This window comes from Charadrius vociferus, unplaced genomic scaffold (genome assembly GCF_000708025.1).
Source record: "Charadrius vociferus isolate BGI_N301 unplaced genomic scaffold, ASM70802v2 scaffold760, whole genome shotgun sequence".
NCBI classification, from domain to species: Eukaryota; Metazoa; Chordata; class Aves; order Charadriiformes; family Charadriidae; genus Charadrius; species Charadrius vociferus.
The window spans coordinates 1,018,913-1,038,420 of NW_009647322.1; the positions used below are offsets into that span (position 1 = coordinate 1,018,913).

Here is a 19,508-nt window from a genome sequence, read left to right on the forward strand (position 1 = left end):
ACATGACCTTTCCCTTAGTTTTCTTCAGGAATAAACCTCTCTGGCTTCATGTATACAAACGAATGCAGCACAAACAACACAAACCCACTCATTCCTCCTTGTGCATCAAGTTTTCCAGACCATTAGATGAAATGTAAATTCCGTGATTTAGAACAGAAAACCCTGGCAGGGGCTGAAATATTGATTTTCTCAAAGCTGTTTCTTCTGAAGGAGGAATGTGGGAATCTTTGTCATCTTTCCATGGTAAGGCAGAGTTTTTAAACAGTCTTGGAGAAAACTGATGTTTCTGAGCATACAGATTCAAAAGTTCTTTCTGGTTGTCATCCCACATACGGGTCAGTAATTTCACATGACCCCAACTATTAGTATAAATAGCAGAAGACTGGCTGAATTTGTTTGTTACAACCCAGCTTGGAACTGCTGTGATTTTACTTGGTGCCTAGGCTGAGCCCTGCTGGTTTGTGCAGAGGAATCAAAGAAAAAGGTGATCCAGAGTTTTCAGACTGTACACTCACTGTCTTATCAGAAAATAAATAAATAAGTAAAAAATAAACAAATAAAAATAATCAAGAAACGGAGAAGATATTTTACTGCAATAACTTTTTTATTTATTCCAACTTGATAAATTGATATCAGCATAGAATAATCATACAATGTATCTTCTGTGCCTTATTTAAGAACCTAGAGATGCAGGATCTTAGATGCTCTGAATTTTCCGTTGGATAGTCTAATGGCTGTATAAGAAGCCTCAACTCTCAAATCAGGTACCTGTTTTAGCTGCCTCAAGAGTCAGAAGATGATGCCTCAGTCGTTCATAACATTTTAATGCATTAATTCCTTTATTTAAAAAAAATTAATAAAGTTTTGGCATTCTTAAAAATGACTTGCCATAAGTTTTCCTCTGAACTACAGACACGTCACAGAGAGTGCAAGTATGCAGAAAGGTTACTGTGGGTTTGTATGTCAAGTCAGACAAGTACTAAGAGTAACAACATCATTTCTTGCATGTTAAAATATCAAATGGCCTTTTGGTGCAATATTTTACACTACTTCACAATGTATATCCATAAAATGTTTTCTGGAATGTAAATTAATGTCAAACTATTTTTACCAGGTTTTAGTCCTAAACCGAGATCATCGTGCGTGTCATTCTGACCCCCGAGGGCCTGGGCACAGTACAGGGACCTGCTCATAGAGCTGGCACAACATGCAGCTTCTAAAATCACATCACAGAAGAGACTTTATTGTTCTCAGGTTGTGACTCAGGGGATTTCTTGGTCATCCCAAGTCTGGAGTTTTTTCAAGTAGCTAATGGGCATGTTATAGAAATATTACGTGTACGTAGATGGTCAAATTGTCAAACAATAAAATTGCAACCGTCCTAAATGCAAAATTTAAAACTTGCCATTTACCTCAGTTTTTGTTTATTAATCCTTGCACACGCTTGTCTAGCTGATCCATTTTAGTGCATCACCCTATGTACAAATATTTGACTGGTGCTTGGAAATTCTGTTCTATTCTTGGAAATTCTTGGGAATTTCAAGTTACATGCCCTGGTAATGACAGCATGTTCAGAATTTCAAGTGCAAATAATTGTTCTTACATAACAAGGGAGCGAGCTGGGAAACCGATATTAGTATGTCAAATATTACACTTGAAGGTGTTGTCAAGCACCAGTTGTCCACATTTACGATTTGATAAGCCACCTCAAGGAGAACAGGTGCTGTAGAAACAGAGGTCCCATGCTCCACCTCGAACACAAGGTATGTGAAGGAGTGGTTGTAGAGGAAAATAATTAGAAGACAATAAATGTAAAAATTAAGACTATTTTCTCAGCTTTTGCAAAGCCTTGCATTAGCTGTTGTTTGTCTCCAGGTTTTATTTTAAAGGAAGAATTAGGTCCTGGGTGCCAACAATATTCCTTCAGGCTCTTCTTTTTATCTTTCCCTTCAGATGCTCGAGTTCTTTAGGGTCCTCTCTTTATTAAAGCAAACTTTTTTGTGCCTCACTCCTTGTTCATATTGCATATTGCCTTGCCCAGACCGAGGACCTGCCCTTCCGCCATCCCACCTTCCCCGCTGCTCCCCACACACCGCCCCGCTGCAAAACCATCATTCCAAAACGCCCCAGGCAGGCCTGCCTGCCTTTCTTCTTTACCGCCCCCTCGGCAAAACGCCGGAGAGGCTCTGCGCCTCCCTGAGGGAGAGAGGCCTCACCCAACCGCCCGCCTCACGCGCACCGCCCGCCGCCATTAACCCGCCTCACACCGCCCCGGCCCGCGCAGCGCGCCTGCGCAGTGCAGCCCCCCGCTCCCCCCGACCCGACCCGGTTCGGCCGGCGGGCGCCCCCCAGCGGGCGGAGGGTGGAAAGGGGACCGCCGCCGCCGCCGCGCTTCCGGTCTCCATTTTACCCAAACGACAGCGGGGCCGGCAGGGCGGGGGGGGGGGCCGGCCCCCCCCCCCGCCTCGGCCTGCCCGCCCCCCCCCCCCTTCTCTTCTCCCCGGGGAGCCGAAGCCCCTCGAACCTCTGGACGCTCCGGGCGGGCTCAGCGGCCGGGGCCGAACTTCCTGGGGAGGCTGAGGGAGCCCATCCCCGTGCTGGCGCTCACACGGCGGGCGGGGGGGGGAAAGGGGACCGCCGCCGCCGCCGCGCTTCCGGTCTCCATTTTACCCAAACGACAGCGGGGCCGGCAGGGCGGGGGGGGGGGCCGGCCCCCCCCCCCGCCTCGGCCTGCCCGCCCCCCCCCCCCCGCCGCCGCGCTTCCGGTCTCCATTTTACCCAAACGACAGCGGGGCCGGCAGGGCGGGGGGGGGGGCCGGCCCCCCCCTTTGCCAGCAGCATGGACCAGAGCGGCGTGGATCACCCGGTGACCCTCATCATCAAGGCCCCCAACCAGAAATACACCGACCAGACCATTAACTGCTTTCTGGACTGGACTGTGGGCAAGCTGAAATCTCACCTCTCTGATGTCTACCCTAGTAAGCCGGTGAGTTGTGGGCCAGCCCTGTTCCTTCGAAGTGTCGGTGGGAATGGCGTTGCGGTAACTTCTGGGCAGTCGGTCGAGACTTTCCTTGGGTACTCTGCAAAAATAAAAACAAGGAAGAGCCCTGCTGCTAAAGAGCTGCCTGCGCAGAGGCGGTGGCTGGGTCTCCGCTTCCAGGGAAGTTGGCAATATAAATAGCTCCTCTTTTATATGGTTTAAGAAGATCACAGTATAGAGTCCCGAGAGGTGGTATTGCTGAAGGCACCTATTAGTGCTCTATGTAACTTTTTTTGGCACTGGAATTTAGATATCTCAGTTTAAGGCTAATTTCTGTAAACGTTAGAGTTCTGTCTGAAGTAATTACAGTACTTAAGCAATATGGCTAAAGTTACTACGATCTAGTGAATTCACCGAGGTGTGGAGCAGGTAGATGTTTATTCATAATATTATGTGAAACATGCAGTTGAACAACCTCCAGAATTATTTCCTTTTCTTTTCCTCTGAAAAGCCTTTTTTTTGGAGGTTGTTCTGAAAACTCTGCTCTCAGATGTTCTACAAACTTGTATGACAGTTGTGACTGTATTTTAAAACTTAATAGAAAAGCTCATGTCTTTATTTTGTTCACTGTGGAAAATATGATTTATTTCTAAATTCATTTAAGTTCTAAACTTGGTAATTAAAAAGAGGCTATGAAAAAGCATACAGATAATAACAGCAAGATAATACTGTACCTGTTTAGAATGGCAGTCATATGGAACAGTACATTTGAAAATTTGTTCCAGAAAACTGTATAAAGGGAGTGACTTTGCTTCCATGTTGCAGGAGCATGTGGGGCCTAGACCTTGCTGTAGAAAACATCAGACAAAGGTTGCGCTTATCCTGTAAATGATTAGTATTCACCTAGTTCAATAGAAGAATTATTGGCACTGTTAATTTCTTTTTTTGGGGGGTGGCTTTGAGTCTCAAAGCGGGTTTCTACTTTTTGGAGAAAGCAGAAGAAAAGCAGTCAACAGCTTAGGCTGTGTGACTGGTACATTGAGATCTGTTAAGCAGTATTTGAGAGTTTGTGGATTTAGTTACTGCTGTGAGTAATTCTCTGCTGAGAGAGTCTATCTACTGTGAAAGAAACAAATACATGACTTCAGCTGATAGCAGCTTCTTCCTCCTCACTAGAATCTCCTCCTGTGACGTATTTGTGTTTAAACACTAGTTTTCTGACTCATCCTATGATCTTGCTAAATTGGGCTTCTAGGAAGAATCCTTAATGAACAAAAGGTTTTAATGATGCGCTGTAGGTTTTGGCCAGTAGTATAATGGTAAATTTCGGTTTCCCAGAACATCTTTCTTCTGTTGAAAATTGGTTGCTCAACATGCCTCTCATTATTAAATGACTAGTTCAGAATCCCCAAACTTGTTCTGGGTTAAAGAATGGGGAGTTTCTTTAGTGAAAATTGTCTCCATAATTCCAATTTAATTTGGGTTTACCATACTTGCAATTAAACTCGTAACTGAACGCAATATTTTTATTTCATAGAACCTTTCAAATTAAAGTAATAACATGGGAGGGGAGAAAGGTCTTTAACAGGATGTCTCCTATGTATAATAAAATTCAAAAGTGTATTTTTGGCTTAATATGTTTTTGATGTTGAGTGTGATTGCTTTTTTTCAAACTTCTTTAAATATTTGTGCTTTTAGGATTTTTTTTCCCTCCCCCCCCCCTTTTTTTTTTTTTTTTTGCTTTTTAGACCAGATCAGTGTCAAAAGCTTGTTGATCGAATTTCTACATTCCCCGACTGTGATAGGTCCTGGAAATAACTTCTATTACAATGCTATTTTAGGAGTGCAAGAATATATCAGAACACAGGTGCTCTACGCAGGTATTGCAGTGTTCTTGAAGTGAAGGGTGTAAAATAGAAATCAGTTGCTATCACTGTTTTCAAGTTTTCACGTGTGACTTGGACCACATTCTTTCTCTGTAAATTAGTCAGTAAACTGATGGTAACTGTAAATGTTGTCCTTAAATTTACAATTTATTAAGAATATAACTTGAGAAAATGATACGGTTAAAATAGGCAAACAAGAAGTTAGGCCTTGAGGCAGTGGTGTTTGTGATTGTTTTTTTTTTCAGATTAATTTGTGTAAATGACTTAACTAAATATGTACATATTCTAAGTGTAGGCAGATTTAAATAGGCTTAGTCGTTATTAAGGTTGGTATACTTACTAAAGTAAGTCACTGAATAAGGTAAATGGGTTTAAAACAGTGTTAAATTAGTTTGTGGGTCTATGCTAAGGTTCACAATCGTCAGGTTTTGTTTTTTGTTTTTTTTTCCCCCTGACTGGACCAGTTTTTCATAGCTAGAGTACTGCAGTTAGTGTCCCTAAATGAAATGTTTATTTAAGACAAGAAAACATGGAAAATCAACCTGTATGTCTCAGTCTGGCAGATCTTACATTCAGTGCATTAACAGCTGCGTCAATTACACCCATAAATGTTAATTTAAAACTGGTGTTTCTCATTTCCTTCAGTACCTGCCATCTGGCCTATACTTTGCCCACAGTTCTAACCTGATGTGATTGTTTGGATTTTTATTTCCAATGGGAGAGAGGCTGAGTGACCAAAATAATGAGTGTCTTGTCGCTGAGGCAGGATAGCTTAGAGATTGTCTATGTTTCTAAAGGAAGTTGGTGCTTTAACTTAGGTTTGGTGGTTTTTGGTAATGTGCTGGGTGTAGCTAACTTAGACTAAGCATTGCAGAAGGAGTCTTGCTTAAAAAATGCAAGAAAAAAAATGCTAGCTGATGAATTCTTGGTTTTAAATACATACCTTTTAGATTATGATCTGAAAACTGTCTTCCACCTAACTTCAGATTCTAGAATAATTTTATCTGATGGTATGTGCTTGCTTCTGAAAATGGGACTGCTCTAATTGTATATATATTTTAAGTCTTTCTGGCATCACAGTTCAGTGTTCGGGCTAGCAGTGAGCATGCTATTCCTTGAAGCAGGAGGTGTGGTAGTGAACCTCCTCTGGCAGAGGATGACTTACGTGCTTTTTCCATTTACTTTGCCATATATGTGAATTGCTGTGTTTTCACGTTTATCACCTCTCCTTCCATCTGCCTTAAAAAAGCCCCATATTTCAGAATTCCAGGATGGCTTTCACCCTGAGAATCTCAAGTGGTAATCCCGTAGTGCACAGTTAGGTATTTGAGTTACGTAGGGAGGAGTATGGGGTTTAAAACCTCATCTTCCCCCATTAATGTCTCTAGCTTAATATAATTAACAGTAGTCAGCATATGTGTAAACTTTTCTTCTGCGGTTTGGTAGGGAGCTGAAATGCATTACTGAAGGCTATGTAGTAGTCAGCTTTGAGGGGTCATTTTACTCTAGCAGTTTCTTCTTTGTAGAGTATTAATATTAAAAAAAATAATTGTACTATTGTATCATGTTTTAGAAGGTGCGTAATTAGATGGGGTTGAAGGGAGGTTCACATATAAGGTACTGAAGAGAAGAATCTGAATTTGGCCATGTAGAAAGCTGTATTGTGAGTGGGATAGAAAAAACAGCAGTCCATTGACATGTTGGATGACAGTTCAAAGATTTGGAGTTTGGGTTGTTGGGCTTTTTTTGTTGTGTTTTGCTTGTTTTGTTTTAACTGCTTATGTGTTCTAATTAATCTCCAGATCATCTATCTCAGAACCTAGAAACAAGATTTCTGAGACTTTTCTTTTGGCTCCCTTGGTCATTCTAAAGCAACAAGTTTCTAATTTACAGAGAATCAAAGTTTCCTGTAATCTTGAGGTATGCTGCAAATTCTGTTTTTTCTAAGGAGGCCTTTCCCAAATATAAAATGCAAGTAAGGTCGTATTCTGCTAGCAGTCTGTTACTGCTTGAAAGGTGCAAGCAAAATAGTGTAGTTCAAAAGAACTTAGTCTGACATGAGAGAGACAGGCGTTTTTTGTTGTTGTTTTAAATGTAAATAGAAATAGTACAGCATTGGTGTTTGATTCATTGCAGTATTTTATCCATTGGAGCTGCAAATAACTATTTCCCTGTGTTATGAACCTTACAAAAATAGTGTATTATATCACTAATTAAAAATACAGAAAAATGCAGAATAATATAGAAAATGATTCTTCAAAATAAGCGATAAGCAGTTCTGTACTATATGTGGCAGGTTTTGCACTCTTTTTTTTTTTTAAAGACTTAATTAATCATGAATAGCTAGTATGAATTTGGGAAAAAAGTTAAAGCAAAAGCTTCTCAGATTTACTGTATGCTTTTTATAATTATTTGCATAGACTATCTGTAATTTTTTTTCTAGTGATATGATCAGATTTTTTTCTAGGGAAAAGACAAGTTCTGCAACTTTTCTATGTTCTGCCAAAATTACTGGAATCTGTAAAAGGCTATTGCAAGAAAAAAAAAATCTCAAAACTTCTGTGAAAGCTTTTTCTAATTACAGAGATCTGGATCTCAGGTGTTTGTGGCTTAGTATTAGCAAGAGACTCCAGAGTGGGCAACAGAAGGCTAGGAGAGAAAAAGGAGAGATGTAAGACTAGTTGTTTGCACAATGGGGAAATTCTTCAAATATTTCATGCTGATAATGCATGTCTGTTCCACTGATGTTAGGCTAGATTGCTTTATTTAGCATTTGTTTATATTAGTACTTTCAAGTGATAAACACTATTGTATTAATTTAGGATGCAAGCAGTAGTTAAACTGAACTGATGAAACAGTTAGATTTTCTCTAAAATTCTTTCAGTAAGGGTGAATATTTAGGAACTTTTTGGTTTTTTTTAAAAAGGAGCATGTTAGTGACCCACTACTGTTAAGACTGTTTAAAACTTTCTGACAGCATAAACTGAATTGAGTGGAGTTAGGATTTATTGTTTCTTTGGTTTATTTAGCCAAGTAAGGTGCGTATTGCTTTAGTGTACTGGACATCTCAGATGGGTACGCCAACTAGATTCCTTTTAAAGAGAATTTTATCATTATCTCTTCCATGTAGAATAGTTAAAAGTTACTACCTTATGGATAGTGTGTTGTTTGTTTGCTTGTTTTTAAATCTTTGTTTGTATTACTAAGGTATTTTAAACTGTGAAGATGTAAGAACTGGCAAAAAAGGTTACCAAAGTTTGAAGGCTACCAAAAAAAAAAAAATTGCTGCTTCATCCTCTTTAATGCTTTCCTCTTTGTTTCCTCTTGTGATTTTTTTTTTTAAATTTTTTTTTGGGTGTGGGGATGGGGGCAGGGACTAATAACAGAAATTCCATGTTGAAAAAGATTGAGATTTGTGCCCCTCTTCTGCACATTTTAACTATCATTCCATAATTCTACTAACTATTTTTGGTTTTGTTTCTTTGCCCCAGCTACTTTTCTATCTACTTTTTCAGCAAGTGTCTGGGAATGGGAGCAGGGTAAAGAGCAAATCTTCTTCAAAAGCAAGCAATTTTTGAATATACTTGATCATTTTGTTGAGCAGCATTTGCCAGTTAAGTGTTACTAATTGTTATTGTATTCTCAATGAGTGCGTAATAGCAGAATTCTTTTTCAGAATTAATTTGCGAGTTGGACTTGTGAAGCCTCTGAAATGTTTTTAAGGCAGTCTGCTGGTGGTTGGAGTTACAAGGGGTTTTCTCATCTGTGAATGTTATCTCCAGCTGTATATCTGTACAGCAGGAAAAAGCTAAATACCTTTCTTTGTCCCATCTCCTAGTCTACAAAGGATCAGAGACTGGTGTATTCTGGCAGACTGCTTCCTGATCATCTGCAGCTGAAAGATGTTCTCAGAAAAGTAAGCTTTATATCAACACCATATGATATTTGATCAAAACCCCTTTTTGGGAAATAAGAATTTGGATGTGTGTTGTTTACCTTCAAATTTTCATGGTTGTATTGAGAGATGTAACCATGTAATGTTGATATGTTCAGGAAAATGTATTTTCAAGTATCCCTTGATTGTAGGATTGTGATACTTGTGGATCGAGGCATGTTTCTGATTGGTGGGAAAGCAGGTAGGCTATGTAAGTTCCAAACAAGTGATGTGTAGTGTAGAGTGACTTCTTTGGGCGGTTCCCACTATGACCTAAACAGAATCATTTAACAGGTTCGTGTTGGTTTGGCACATCATTTCATTTCTTCTATGTACTTAAATCCAAGAACCTACATTAAAAATGGCACTTGTATAAACGAGAGTAATATATTTATGTGCAAACCCAGAATTCTAAATTCCTGAATGATTTTGCTGGGATAGCTGTTTGTTGTCCTGGTTTTATTTGTCAGCTATTAGCTGTTCCTGATGATCTTTAAAGGTTCTTGCGTTTTTTATTTCTTCTTCATTTATTCTGCTGGTTCATCTCGGAAAAAAGAATTTTACTAATCTAAATTTGGATTCTTCAGTCAATGTTTAAATTAAATCAAAATCCTGAATACACATGACGTGATGTAGGAAATCTTGAAATACATGCACTTGGTTCTCAAATTGGTTCAAATAGTTTGGATTGATGCTACCAAGTAATGAGGCTTCATTAAGTTAGTAAAATTCTTAAAAGCTTATAGAGTAAGATGACATTTAGGGCAGATTATCAACAACTTTGTTTCAATTTTGATGGTAACAGAAAACATAATGCATTATGTTGAGTAGTCTTTAAACTCCTTGTAAACATGTCAGGATGCATCAATAGCTATATTTGGAAAATACTTTAGGTCATTAATTACAGTTTTTAATCCTATGAAATAGGTAAGCTTTGTAATACAGTACTTGGCTGTTGGTAATGACACTTTTTTTTTGGTAATGTATTACGGTAAAAATCAATGGACAGACTGCAGGAGTGGGTTACATCTTATCATTTAGTATAGAGGAGAGTCTCTAAAGGAGAAAAATGCTTTTGTGAAGGTGAGAAACTGAACTTGCATATTAAGGATGGAGAAACGTGGAATCTTGAGTATTGCTTGAGCAGACTAACACTGTTGTTACTTTATAATCTTCATTCTGAAATAGGTTTTATTAAATAGGATTTAACTGCTTACCAAAAAATGGTTGAAACTTACTATGTATAGGTTTTCTAGTAAACTGGAGCTGGATTATTGCCAGCCAGTGTATATCTTGTACCTCTTCAGAGTTCATGAAAATGCTTATATAACTTACCTCAAAGCTTAGTTTTCCTTGTTAAGGACAAAATGAAGTCTGAATCCCTTAAATTCACTTGGCCTACTTGCCGCAGGCTAGTTTTAGGAAACACAATTTCAAACCTTGCTTGTGTTCTAGAGGAGAAACTTTGCCTAACTAATGTCTTCCTCCACTATACAGGGGGTATATTTGACTTTAGAGGCATTTTAGTAGCCAGAGGCCTTGGGTTTAGTTAAAGAAATTCAGTGAATTTGGAAACATAAGTCTTAAGCACAAAGTTAAAAATCTGCGTTCGAAGAGGAGTTTTTAATGCTCAAGCTTCTAAAAACTTTTGGGAAAAAAGGCATCATTGCTCTTAAGTTCAGTCTCATTCTCTGCCATATTATTCCTACTTGATGAGCTGCTGTTATTATGCTGTTATTTCTGCTGTTATCTGAGGATTTAATAAATCTCTCAAATTAGCTTTGTGATACTTACTCTTTGATACTGAGTAGTGTCATTGTGCTGATATAAAATACCTTGAGGCTGTAAGTTGTGGTACTCTTCAAGGATAATAGCGATTTTCAGCACAGTATGGAAAAATAGAAATAAATTACAACAAACTGTCACATTGAGTAAAGCTGTGTACTGTGAGATTACAAGTAATATGTCTAGCTCCCTTTGCCTCTCCAAGCGGCCTAAGTTCTTATCTAGAAGGAAGGGAACTAGTTAGGTTAAAAGGCTTTTGATGTGGTCAGAATGCTGATCACCTGTGTTCAGTGCTCTGAGATCATTGCTTACTATCACTGACTAGTAAGAAGCTACACTTATGAGGCTGTGCTTGGGGCTAGAAGCTGATTCATGCGGAGGAGTTTAAATGAATGGATGTGGATAGGCTATGTAGCAGTAATGCACAATGGTGTATAAAAGCAGTTACCCAGCTTTCTTTATTACTAAAGGTTGAAACTTAAAAATGAGTAAGCGTGTTTTAACACTTTTTTAATAGCTTAAAAAAACCAAAACCAAACCTCCAAGCCTGGTATTTCTAAATGTCATCTCATTTAAAAACTGCAGCTTGACTGCACCACACTGATTTTAAAAGAGGACAAAATTTTTTTTTGCTGCTTTTCTTGTTTAAAATTTGGTTACTGAGGGAAGCTGTAGTGTGCAATTTAAATACAGTCATAGCTGTTCTTGTTGCTATGGCCATATAAGCCTCAGGCATGCTGATGTAATGGTGTGTTTTCATTTGGTAGGGTGAAATAGCTTCAGATTGAAGGTGTTAGCACATCCATATTTCAGGGGGAGCATATTCATGAAGAAAGGCGTGGGCTGATTACTTGCATGCTCACGTGGCTTCAAGTGGTGCTTCCTCGCTTTTGAATATTTAGGAATACTCAGGTCCCATCTAGCACTTCTGAATATCATTCCCTGACTGTGGAATATCTGCAGGGGCTCTTCAGTTGGGCGTCTGCAGGTTATGCTTGAGCCAAACTTGGACTGGATTGAGGTGGAGGCAATTACATTTTTCTTATCTTGGTCTGCTTGTGGAATTCGAGCTCCTACATTTTTCATTTACCTCGATGTCTTTATTGATTAATGCTCTTCATTAGATCTCAATGCAAATGTAAGCATTCTTAACTTAGGGAAATCAAGCCCTGTAAAGGGCTTGAGATTTTTGCCAAAATGAAAGTCAAAGCTTATGATACACTTTCTCATGTTTCTCTGTGTGGTCTTCCATTGGTTCTGCTATACTGCAGTTCTAGGGAAAACTGGGGGTAAGTGAATGTTCAATATGTTATTGTGGACAGCTGCTAAGAAAACATTAGTTATGAAACAGTAGACTTCTCTTGTGGTAGGCTCAAGTTTTGCTTTATGGTCTCTCCATTTTGCATAATGTTTCTTTACTGATTGCAAATGCAACTTTGAAAGTGGATTCTTAAAGACGTTTTTTGCTTGTAAATTTCTCAAATGTTGTTGCTTTAGCTCTTCGATTTCTTTAATTTATAGCAAGATGAATATCATATGGTTCATCTGGTATGTACCTCCCGGACACCCCCAAGTTCTCCAAAACCCAGCACCAGTAGAGAAGGTCACGGAGCTTCAACCTCGAGCAGTAGCTCAGTGAGTTGTTTGTTTTTTTTTCATACAGAGAACATGAATTTCTTCTATGCTGAGGAAGCCTTCCAGGAATTTCTCTTTTAATTTTTAAAATTTGACTGTAAAATAGTGTGGTGAAAGCAGAGCATGCCATATGAATTTGTACAATTAGACTGGATTGTTTAAGGGTGTCACTTTATTTAAACAAAGATAATCTTTTCAAATTGAAACACAGTTATGTTTGTTAGATGATAAAACACTACTTTTTCTAAGCTATTCTTTATTTTTAACAGTTTTCTTTATCAAAAAGTACATTTTCCTTTGTCTCCATGTCCCCATATCTTTGGGGAAATTGAGCAATGTGTTCAGATTTTTTTAAAAAAAAAAGTTGTGATTTATTTGGTGAAAATTTGTACTGCTGAAGAGAGACCAGTCAAATTAGTATCCTTGTGGTGAGATAGACAGGTGGATCTCAGCCAGTGTTCCTTCTGCTTGACAGAAATTGGTCAGTACTTATGTAGTAGCTTCAGGGTAGTCTTAGTGTCTGTAAGACAATGAGAAGTAGACAGTGTTCTCAACGTTTTATTACTTAAGCTGCTCACAGAACGCTTTTGTTTAGTGTGTTTGTAGTCTTCCCCTCTTCACACCCTCCAAAAATAATATTCTTTGGTTGTACTCTGTTTTAACAGAAGGGCAATTAATGTGTCTGTTGATGACTTGATCGTCATCGCTGTAATTCTGTTGGCTTTTTGCAGAGCAGGCAGTATCACTAAGCGACCTTTGAAGGTTAGTCAGAAGGGAATGTATACAGTACCATTGTAGGTATTTCTCATCTGTGGTGCGTTGATTATCAGTGTTTGGGGAATACCCTCCCGGTAATAAGCTGTCTGTTGTTGTTCATCTGTTGGTAGGGTACTGTTTCTGACTGCGATGTGGCAGTCAGAAACGTGAGCAGTTTAAGCTATAGTAGAGAATGGACAGTGGTTCTATCGTCTCTTCGAAGGCCGTGTTTCTATCTTTGCAGACAGGACAATAGAGGGCCTTTTTCGTGATTTTTCTGTTGCTACGTAGGTCAGTTCTAAATGTTGTATTTAAATGATTGTATTAATGACTGCTTAAAGCAGTCAGTATGCGCAGCATTAAGGTCATAATACTTTGAAGGAAACAACCTAAACCCAAAGCTTGAATGGCTTTTGTTCTTCTATTTGTTTTTTATTTTTACTCCCCACACACACTCTCTAGTGGTAAATTTTTCTTGTTTTCCTTTGTAGGGCAAATGTGATACGGATGTCTTAAGTAATTACAGCTCCTCACTTCCTGAGTTGTCAAAGTTGACAAAGATTTTCTACTGAGTAAACATTACAGTTAAGCTTAGCAACAGGATTTTCGGATTTATTAGAACGAAAATAATGCATCTCAATAGCCAAATTGCAGTCTTGTTATGGTGACAAATAATCTAGGAGGACCAGCTGTTTTCCTACTTCCAGGGTTAAGTGTTGATCTTGGAAAGCATCGAAGGTCTGACACGCTAGTTTTAGGCGTGTTTCTAGGAGCCTAAGTAGTTCCTAGCTGCTTCACTATTCCCACCCCCTGTCCTCTCCCAGCAGGGAGCACAGCACTTTGGGTTGGGCAGATGACACAGTGAAGATAGTGCTGAGTAGAAGGGGAAACTGAAGACAAGAATAGAGGAATGGTATTTTAAGCCACTGCAGACACTGTGTTCTCTGAATAGAAAGTCATATCTTGAGGTTGTAGTTACTTTTCTTAACAGTAGCTGCTAGAATTTTTGTTGCTGCTAAATATTCTGTTGATTAAGCTTTGTTTGGGTTCAGCTTTTTGAAACTTTCATTCCCAGTGACTTGTGATTTTTTTCTGGGATCTATGAAGCATTGAGTCTTTCTGAAAACTTCACTGTTTTTATATATGCACCTGAGTGTAGTTTTGAATTTCTGTTTTTACTAAAGGCTTGCCAGAACCAATAAAACCCCAGAAGACTTGCCTGGTGCTTATGTTCTCAATAAAACTTGTGACAAAACTTTAACACAAATAGTTTTTTAAGAAACGGTAGTAAATCTTGTAACTAGCAAAAAAATCCCCAACCTCAGTTTTATTTATTTCTAAGAATTTGGACCGTTCTGGATCAACTGCTGCCTCATCCACAAACCAAGAACATTCATCTACATCGTTGAACACTAGTGCAGATGGAGTGAGGCATCGTAATGTTCCACAAGCACAAAGCAATCCCATACCAAGCCACCAGTTCCCTTATTTAATGCAAGGGTAAGTGAGATTGAAGCAGTCCTCAGCTCTTTGATACTCTTTAAGGTACTTTAAATGTTCAGTTACAATTATGTTTCTTTCACAGTCTGCAAAATGATTTGGCTAGTCATCTTGAAGCATAAATCATATTTAGAAACACTTTTAGTATGAACACTAAAGTTCTTAGCCAGGAGTCAAAGAGTATTCTTGGTGCCTTCCCTTCAGGCTGGTTTTCATTTTTTCTTCATGCTTTCTGCCCTCAAGTTTCTGTTGAGAAGTACAGCTGTAATATTTATCTAGTGGATGTAGTTAGTGATGTAACTGATAAAATTATTATTTCTCGTTGCTTTTTTTTAGTCCTTTATTGTAATTGTCAATACTAAATCCTTATCAGAATATTGATGGTTCTTAGTTTTCGACACATAGGAGATGTAACTCTTCACTTCTCCATATTGGATTCAACTGTAGAAATAATATGCAGGTGTTTTGAGTACATGTAAGTGTTTGTGTATCTACAACAGAATTTTCAAGTATATTCATGCATACCAATGACATGTAACCAGTGTACACTTCTGTATCAGATCTGTTCTTATGTAACTTTCAAGATTCCGTAATTATTTTTTTTCTCCTTAAAAAGCAGCTTTAGGAATCTTTAACCCACATGACCTTTGCAGCTTCTTAAAAAATTTCTTTCTTTAATTTTCTTCAAAGGAGAAAATGGGAGGAGGAGGGTAATGCATTCTGAGATGATAGCTGTCATTTCCTCAGGGAATGCTCTAAAGATTTCTTTCTGACAGGGCGTTCTCCCAGTACTGTATAGATTCTAGAGATTTTCTTTGGGGAATGTTGAAACAAACAAAAAAATGAACCTGCTAATAGTAACAATTGTTTCTGTCACTGGAAAGAAAACAGATGTCAAGAACTGTTGAAAATTTGGTTAGCTTAAGTTTGATTTACTTGCTCTCTTGTTACAGTTAACCTAGACTTTACTAGTCTTGCTAGTTTTCATCCTGAATTCCTTCAAGTCCTTTTTATTATTTATCCGAAATGTACTGCCTGCTGGCAAGAAATTGCCTTTGCAGTGGGTGGAGCACTTATGTTATTCTGGCCACATGCATCTCCACAGAAGTGGTTTTACTTCCCTTTATGACAAAGCTAGGTGACGCTAGGGTGACTGTCAAGACTGCTGTTTGGTGTAATGTAAATTAATTCCGGAAGCAATTTATTATATGTTGTGCAAATTATGAACCTGTAAGGAGTTTTAATGTTTTCTTAATTAGCTTTTCACGTAAGCATACCCTGAGAGTGAGGTTTTTCGTCAGTAAGCGTGGTGAACTGAATAGCTTATGGACTTCAAAAAGGCAACAGAATCATTGTTCAGTCTTTTAACTGAAATAATTCAATTGAAATACAGTAAGAAGCATCAGTTTGGAAGACATTACTGTGTTTGGAAAAAGAATAACTTAAATAAAAAATATTAAGTCTATGTCTGTATTGGCAAGTAATGTGGATTGAGAGGAGTGAATCTGTAGACTGAAAGAGGTGCTGAGAACCTGACATCAACACTGCACATATTTCAGGGTTTACTGTCCTATTTGGACTATCTCTAGTCTTGTCACCTGGAATAGGTGCCCATTTGTGGCTAAGGAGCATTAGCAGCGCACCTAAGTCATATCTTTCATTTAGTGTAATCCAAAAGGAATCCAGGTGGTGATTCAAGAGCATTCTGGGGTGCAAACAAAACTGTAGTAAGAAGTGGTGACTGGAGATTTGCTTCAAAAGTGCAGTCCTGACCTGAAAAGAAATGCCAAAAATAAATGAATCCTAAATAATTTTAGGCCTTTTTTGTAAAAGTAATTTAATGGAACGCTGTCAGAACTTAAGGTAGATCTTTGCTGCAGACTGCTGGGCACTGGCTGTGCTCCACTACCACGTAGCCTGTGCCAGTGCCTGCTGTAGTTTGTTGTTGTCTTAAAAAACCCTTTTTAATGCTTTCAGTAATCTCAGATGGATCTGGTTTTGCTTCAGGGCACTGCTACTTGGATTCTAGCAATAAGAAATGCCTTCTGTTTTTTAGGTGCTGTCTTAAACATGGTTTGGGGCAATGAAATCTAGCTTTAATGTAATTTATGTACAGACTGAGACTTGTTAGGCATAATGAAGATCTGTATCTGAAATTTGTGTTGCCTTGTGGATTTTTCTTACTCTTTCTTACTTTTATTCTAGCTTTGTGATGGTCTATAGGCTCTACACATGGGGAAAGGTCTCCAGATGTTTGAAAATATGTGTAAGGGGCAGTTTTCTGGGGCACTTTAATTAGTAAAGTAATTTGTACAAATAAGTAATATGAATGTTAGATGATTAAATGATGGTTTTGATGGGACACAAAGCTTCAGTGTGCAAGTTGAATACCCTTTGGGAACATCAGGTAACTGAGATTGTTAAAAATATTACAGAGAAAGCAATTTAAAACTTCCTGTTGCTTTTGAACTTTTGTAAATGCTGTTTTCTAAAAATCTAGACTTAAGGTGGGACTGGGCAAATAGTTTATTATATCTACCAAGTCAGTCTTTTGCTGTGGAAAGCAAACGCAGTATTGTCTGCCCGTGTAGACTTGGTCATGGATCAGGGCCCTACTGTGCTATGCAGGTATAAACAGAACAGATGGGCTTGCATCCTGAAATGGCTTGCATTTCAGATTGGAGAGTGCTTGGAAGCAGTAAACAGACAAGAAACATCAAGGCAGTGAGATTATTTGTCAAGTGTGGGCAGCCCATCTAATGAAATGTTTTTGTATTGTGTACATAGTAATGTTTGAAAGCAAACAACAAAATGACATACTGATGGCATACAGTATGTTCTAGCACGTAAATACTTTGCTTCATGGGTAGCCTTTGCTTGCTGTACTTATTTATTTTTTTAAGTAGCTAATAACATACCAGAGGATATTGAAATATCACTTCAAGTTGATATCCAAGGCTCATATAAGACTAACACTAAATGAGATGTCTTTGTGGGTCAAGGTCATTAAACAAATGCAGTTATTGTCAGTCATGCCAATGACAGATTAAGCTTTTAAGACTGAATAAAAAGTCTTATTTTTCTATTAGTAGCGAGCAGTATCTTCATGATGACACTAACTACTCTGACCTTCCTCTCAAATTGAATCCCAGCTAGCTCATTTTAGGTGTCTTCCATGTATCAGAAGATGTAATTCTGAGCTTTCTAGCCGTTTCGGGAGTAGCATACATCTTTTCAGAATATTCTGAATCTACTTCTACCATTTGAACCTTAAAAACTGTTTTCTCACTTATCTGACTGTTCTACTGTCTGCCCTGCTTTGTTCTCCAATCTTGGAGTGCCTGTGCCTATCCAGTGTGCTTCTCTGCTCTTGTGCTGTTGCTGCCTTTCTTTTGAAGTACTTCCTGCCTCTCTTTCTTCCTTTTTGAAAAATACGAGGCGAAAGCACATGCTCTTTTCCTTTTTCTAACCGCAAGCTGGCTTGCTTTGCTGAGAACAACCTCTTCCTCTTCCTCTGGAGAGGTTCTTCTCACTGAAATATCTTACACTGTGTTTAGAGTTGTTCCTGAATTTCAAAAGCTAACTTAATACCCTGTCAACTGTAATAACTGTATAATTGACATGTGCCTCATTCTGATTTTTGAGAGCAAGTAAAATACGGCTAAGATGGTTGGCATTCTAAAGCAGAAGCCAGTTCTTGAATATTGATGTCTGCTTTTTGTCATTAATGGAGTCATATCTTGAAAAGCTAAGTCTTGCTTCTCAGAAAGTCCCATCTCCTAGAAAAGCTATTGGAAAAAAAAAAAGAAAAAAAAAAGAAAAAACCAACCCTATCAAAATATTTGAATGGGAAAACAAAGAACATGACGTAGCTGAAATCTTCTGTGGTTTGCCTTTGTTGACTGGTTTCTTAATCTGTTATTAAGCTTTAAGATATCAAGAAAGCAACTTTTGAAACAGTTTGGAAGAAAGAGGCTCAAATCCTGTAATACTTCTGCAAGACTTATCTGTGAGGGATAGTTGTTGAGGCCTCTTAACTTTTGTTGAGCTCAACTTAGCAGTTGTAAAGAACCACCTGAAAATCTGTAACTGATGAGAAATGAATTACTGAATTCCTGCAGAACTCACTCAGACAAGTTGAGTGGCACCGCTTATCTCTGACTGAGTTGGAGAAATAGGTGTGGTTGAACAGTTGAGTGCATCTGCCTGTTTGCATCCCTGTGTGATTCTATGTGCTTAAATTGAGACATTGCTTAGTGATTTGTCACAACATCGTACATAATGAGACCCGTGTAGAATATTTGAATCATCTCTACATTTTAAGGGTCAAATGTTGTATGAGGGTCAGTGTTTTAGGAATTTTGGAGGAGTCTTATTTCTCGAAGTTTGCCACTTCAGGGGATAGAAGACGACATTCTTAAAGCTTGCAGCCATAAAGATAAAAGCATGACTGTTGTGTTTCAGTAGCAGCTTGACAGCTTTGCGGTTCTAGCATGTTAATTATGCATAAATAAGTAGCATCAGCAGGGCTGTGAGTTCACTTTTGCAATTTTTGCAAGAAGTCTAGGGTATTGCCTATGATTATCTCAGTTTGTATGTGGTATCAGGAAAATAGCTTTTTGCTTTCTTTTCTTTCTTTTTTTTTTTCCCCCAAAACTGTTGTCAAAACAGGTTGTGACTAAATACAAACGTAACAGTTTTAGCAGAGGCCATGGAGTTGCGTGGCAGGTTCTTCTCCAAAATTACAGTGAAATACTTGTTCGCGTGTAAGATGGAAAAAAGATTTTAATGTCTTCCTCCCATCTTTCTTTCTGGGCATGTCTTGTATATCTGGATGCCTGGTAGACTAATGAAATCTCTTGGTGATATCTTTGCAGGGAGTGCCTTACTTAGGGGACAGGTGTAGTCTGCAGTACAATTACAGCAGTCTCAGCTTTTGCTACCTGCAGTCTGAATAAACTTTTCTTCATGCTTTATACTCTCATGCTGTCCTGAAAGATGTCCTGGTTTACTACAGTTCACTACATCACAA

At 38.5% G+C, this 19,508-nt stretch overlaps 1 protein-coding gene across 1 annotated transcript in view; it reads left to right on the top strand.

Moving 5' to 3' along the window:
• Positions 1-2,794: 2,794 nt before the first annotated feature.
• The window catches only part of HERPUD2 (HERPUD family member 2), a 20,791-nt gene continuing 4,077 nt past the window's right edge, over positions 2,795-19,508 (top strand). Inside the window, exons 1-4 of the mRNA XM_009880074.1 lie at positions 2,795-2,986; positions 8,705-8,782; positions 12,107-12,220; positions 14,319-14,476. Of these exons, the coding sequence (XP_009878376.1) occupies positions 2,840-2,986; positions 8,705-8,782; positions 12,107-12,220; positions 14,319-14,476 (497 nt within the window). The 5' untranslated portion in view covers positions 2,795-2,839. The remainder of the gene's footprint in view (positions 2,987-8,704; positions 8,783-12,106; positions 12,221-14,318; positions 14,477-19,508) is intronic.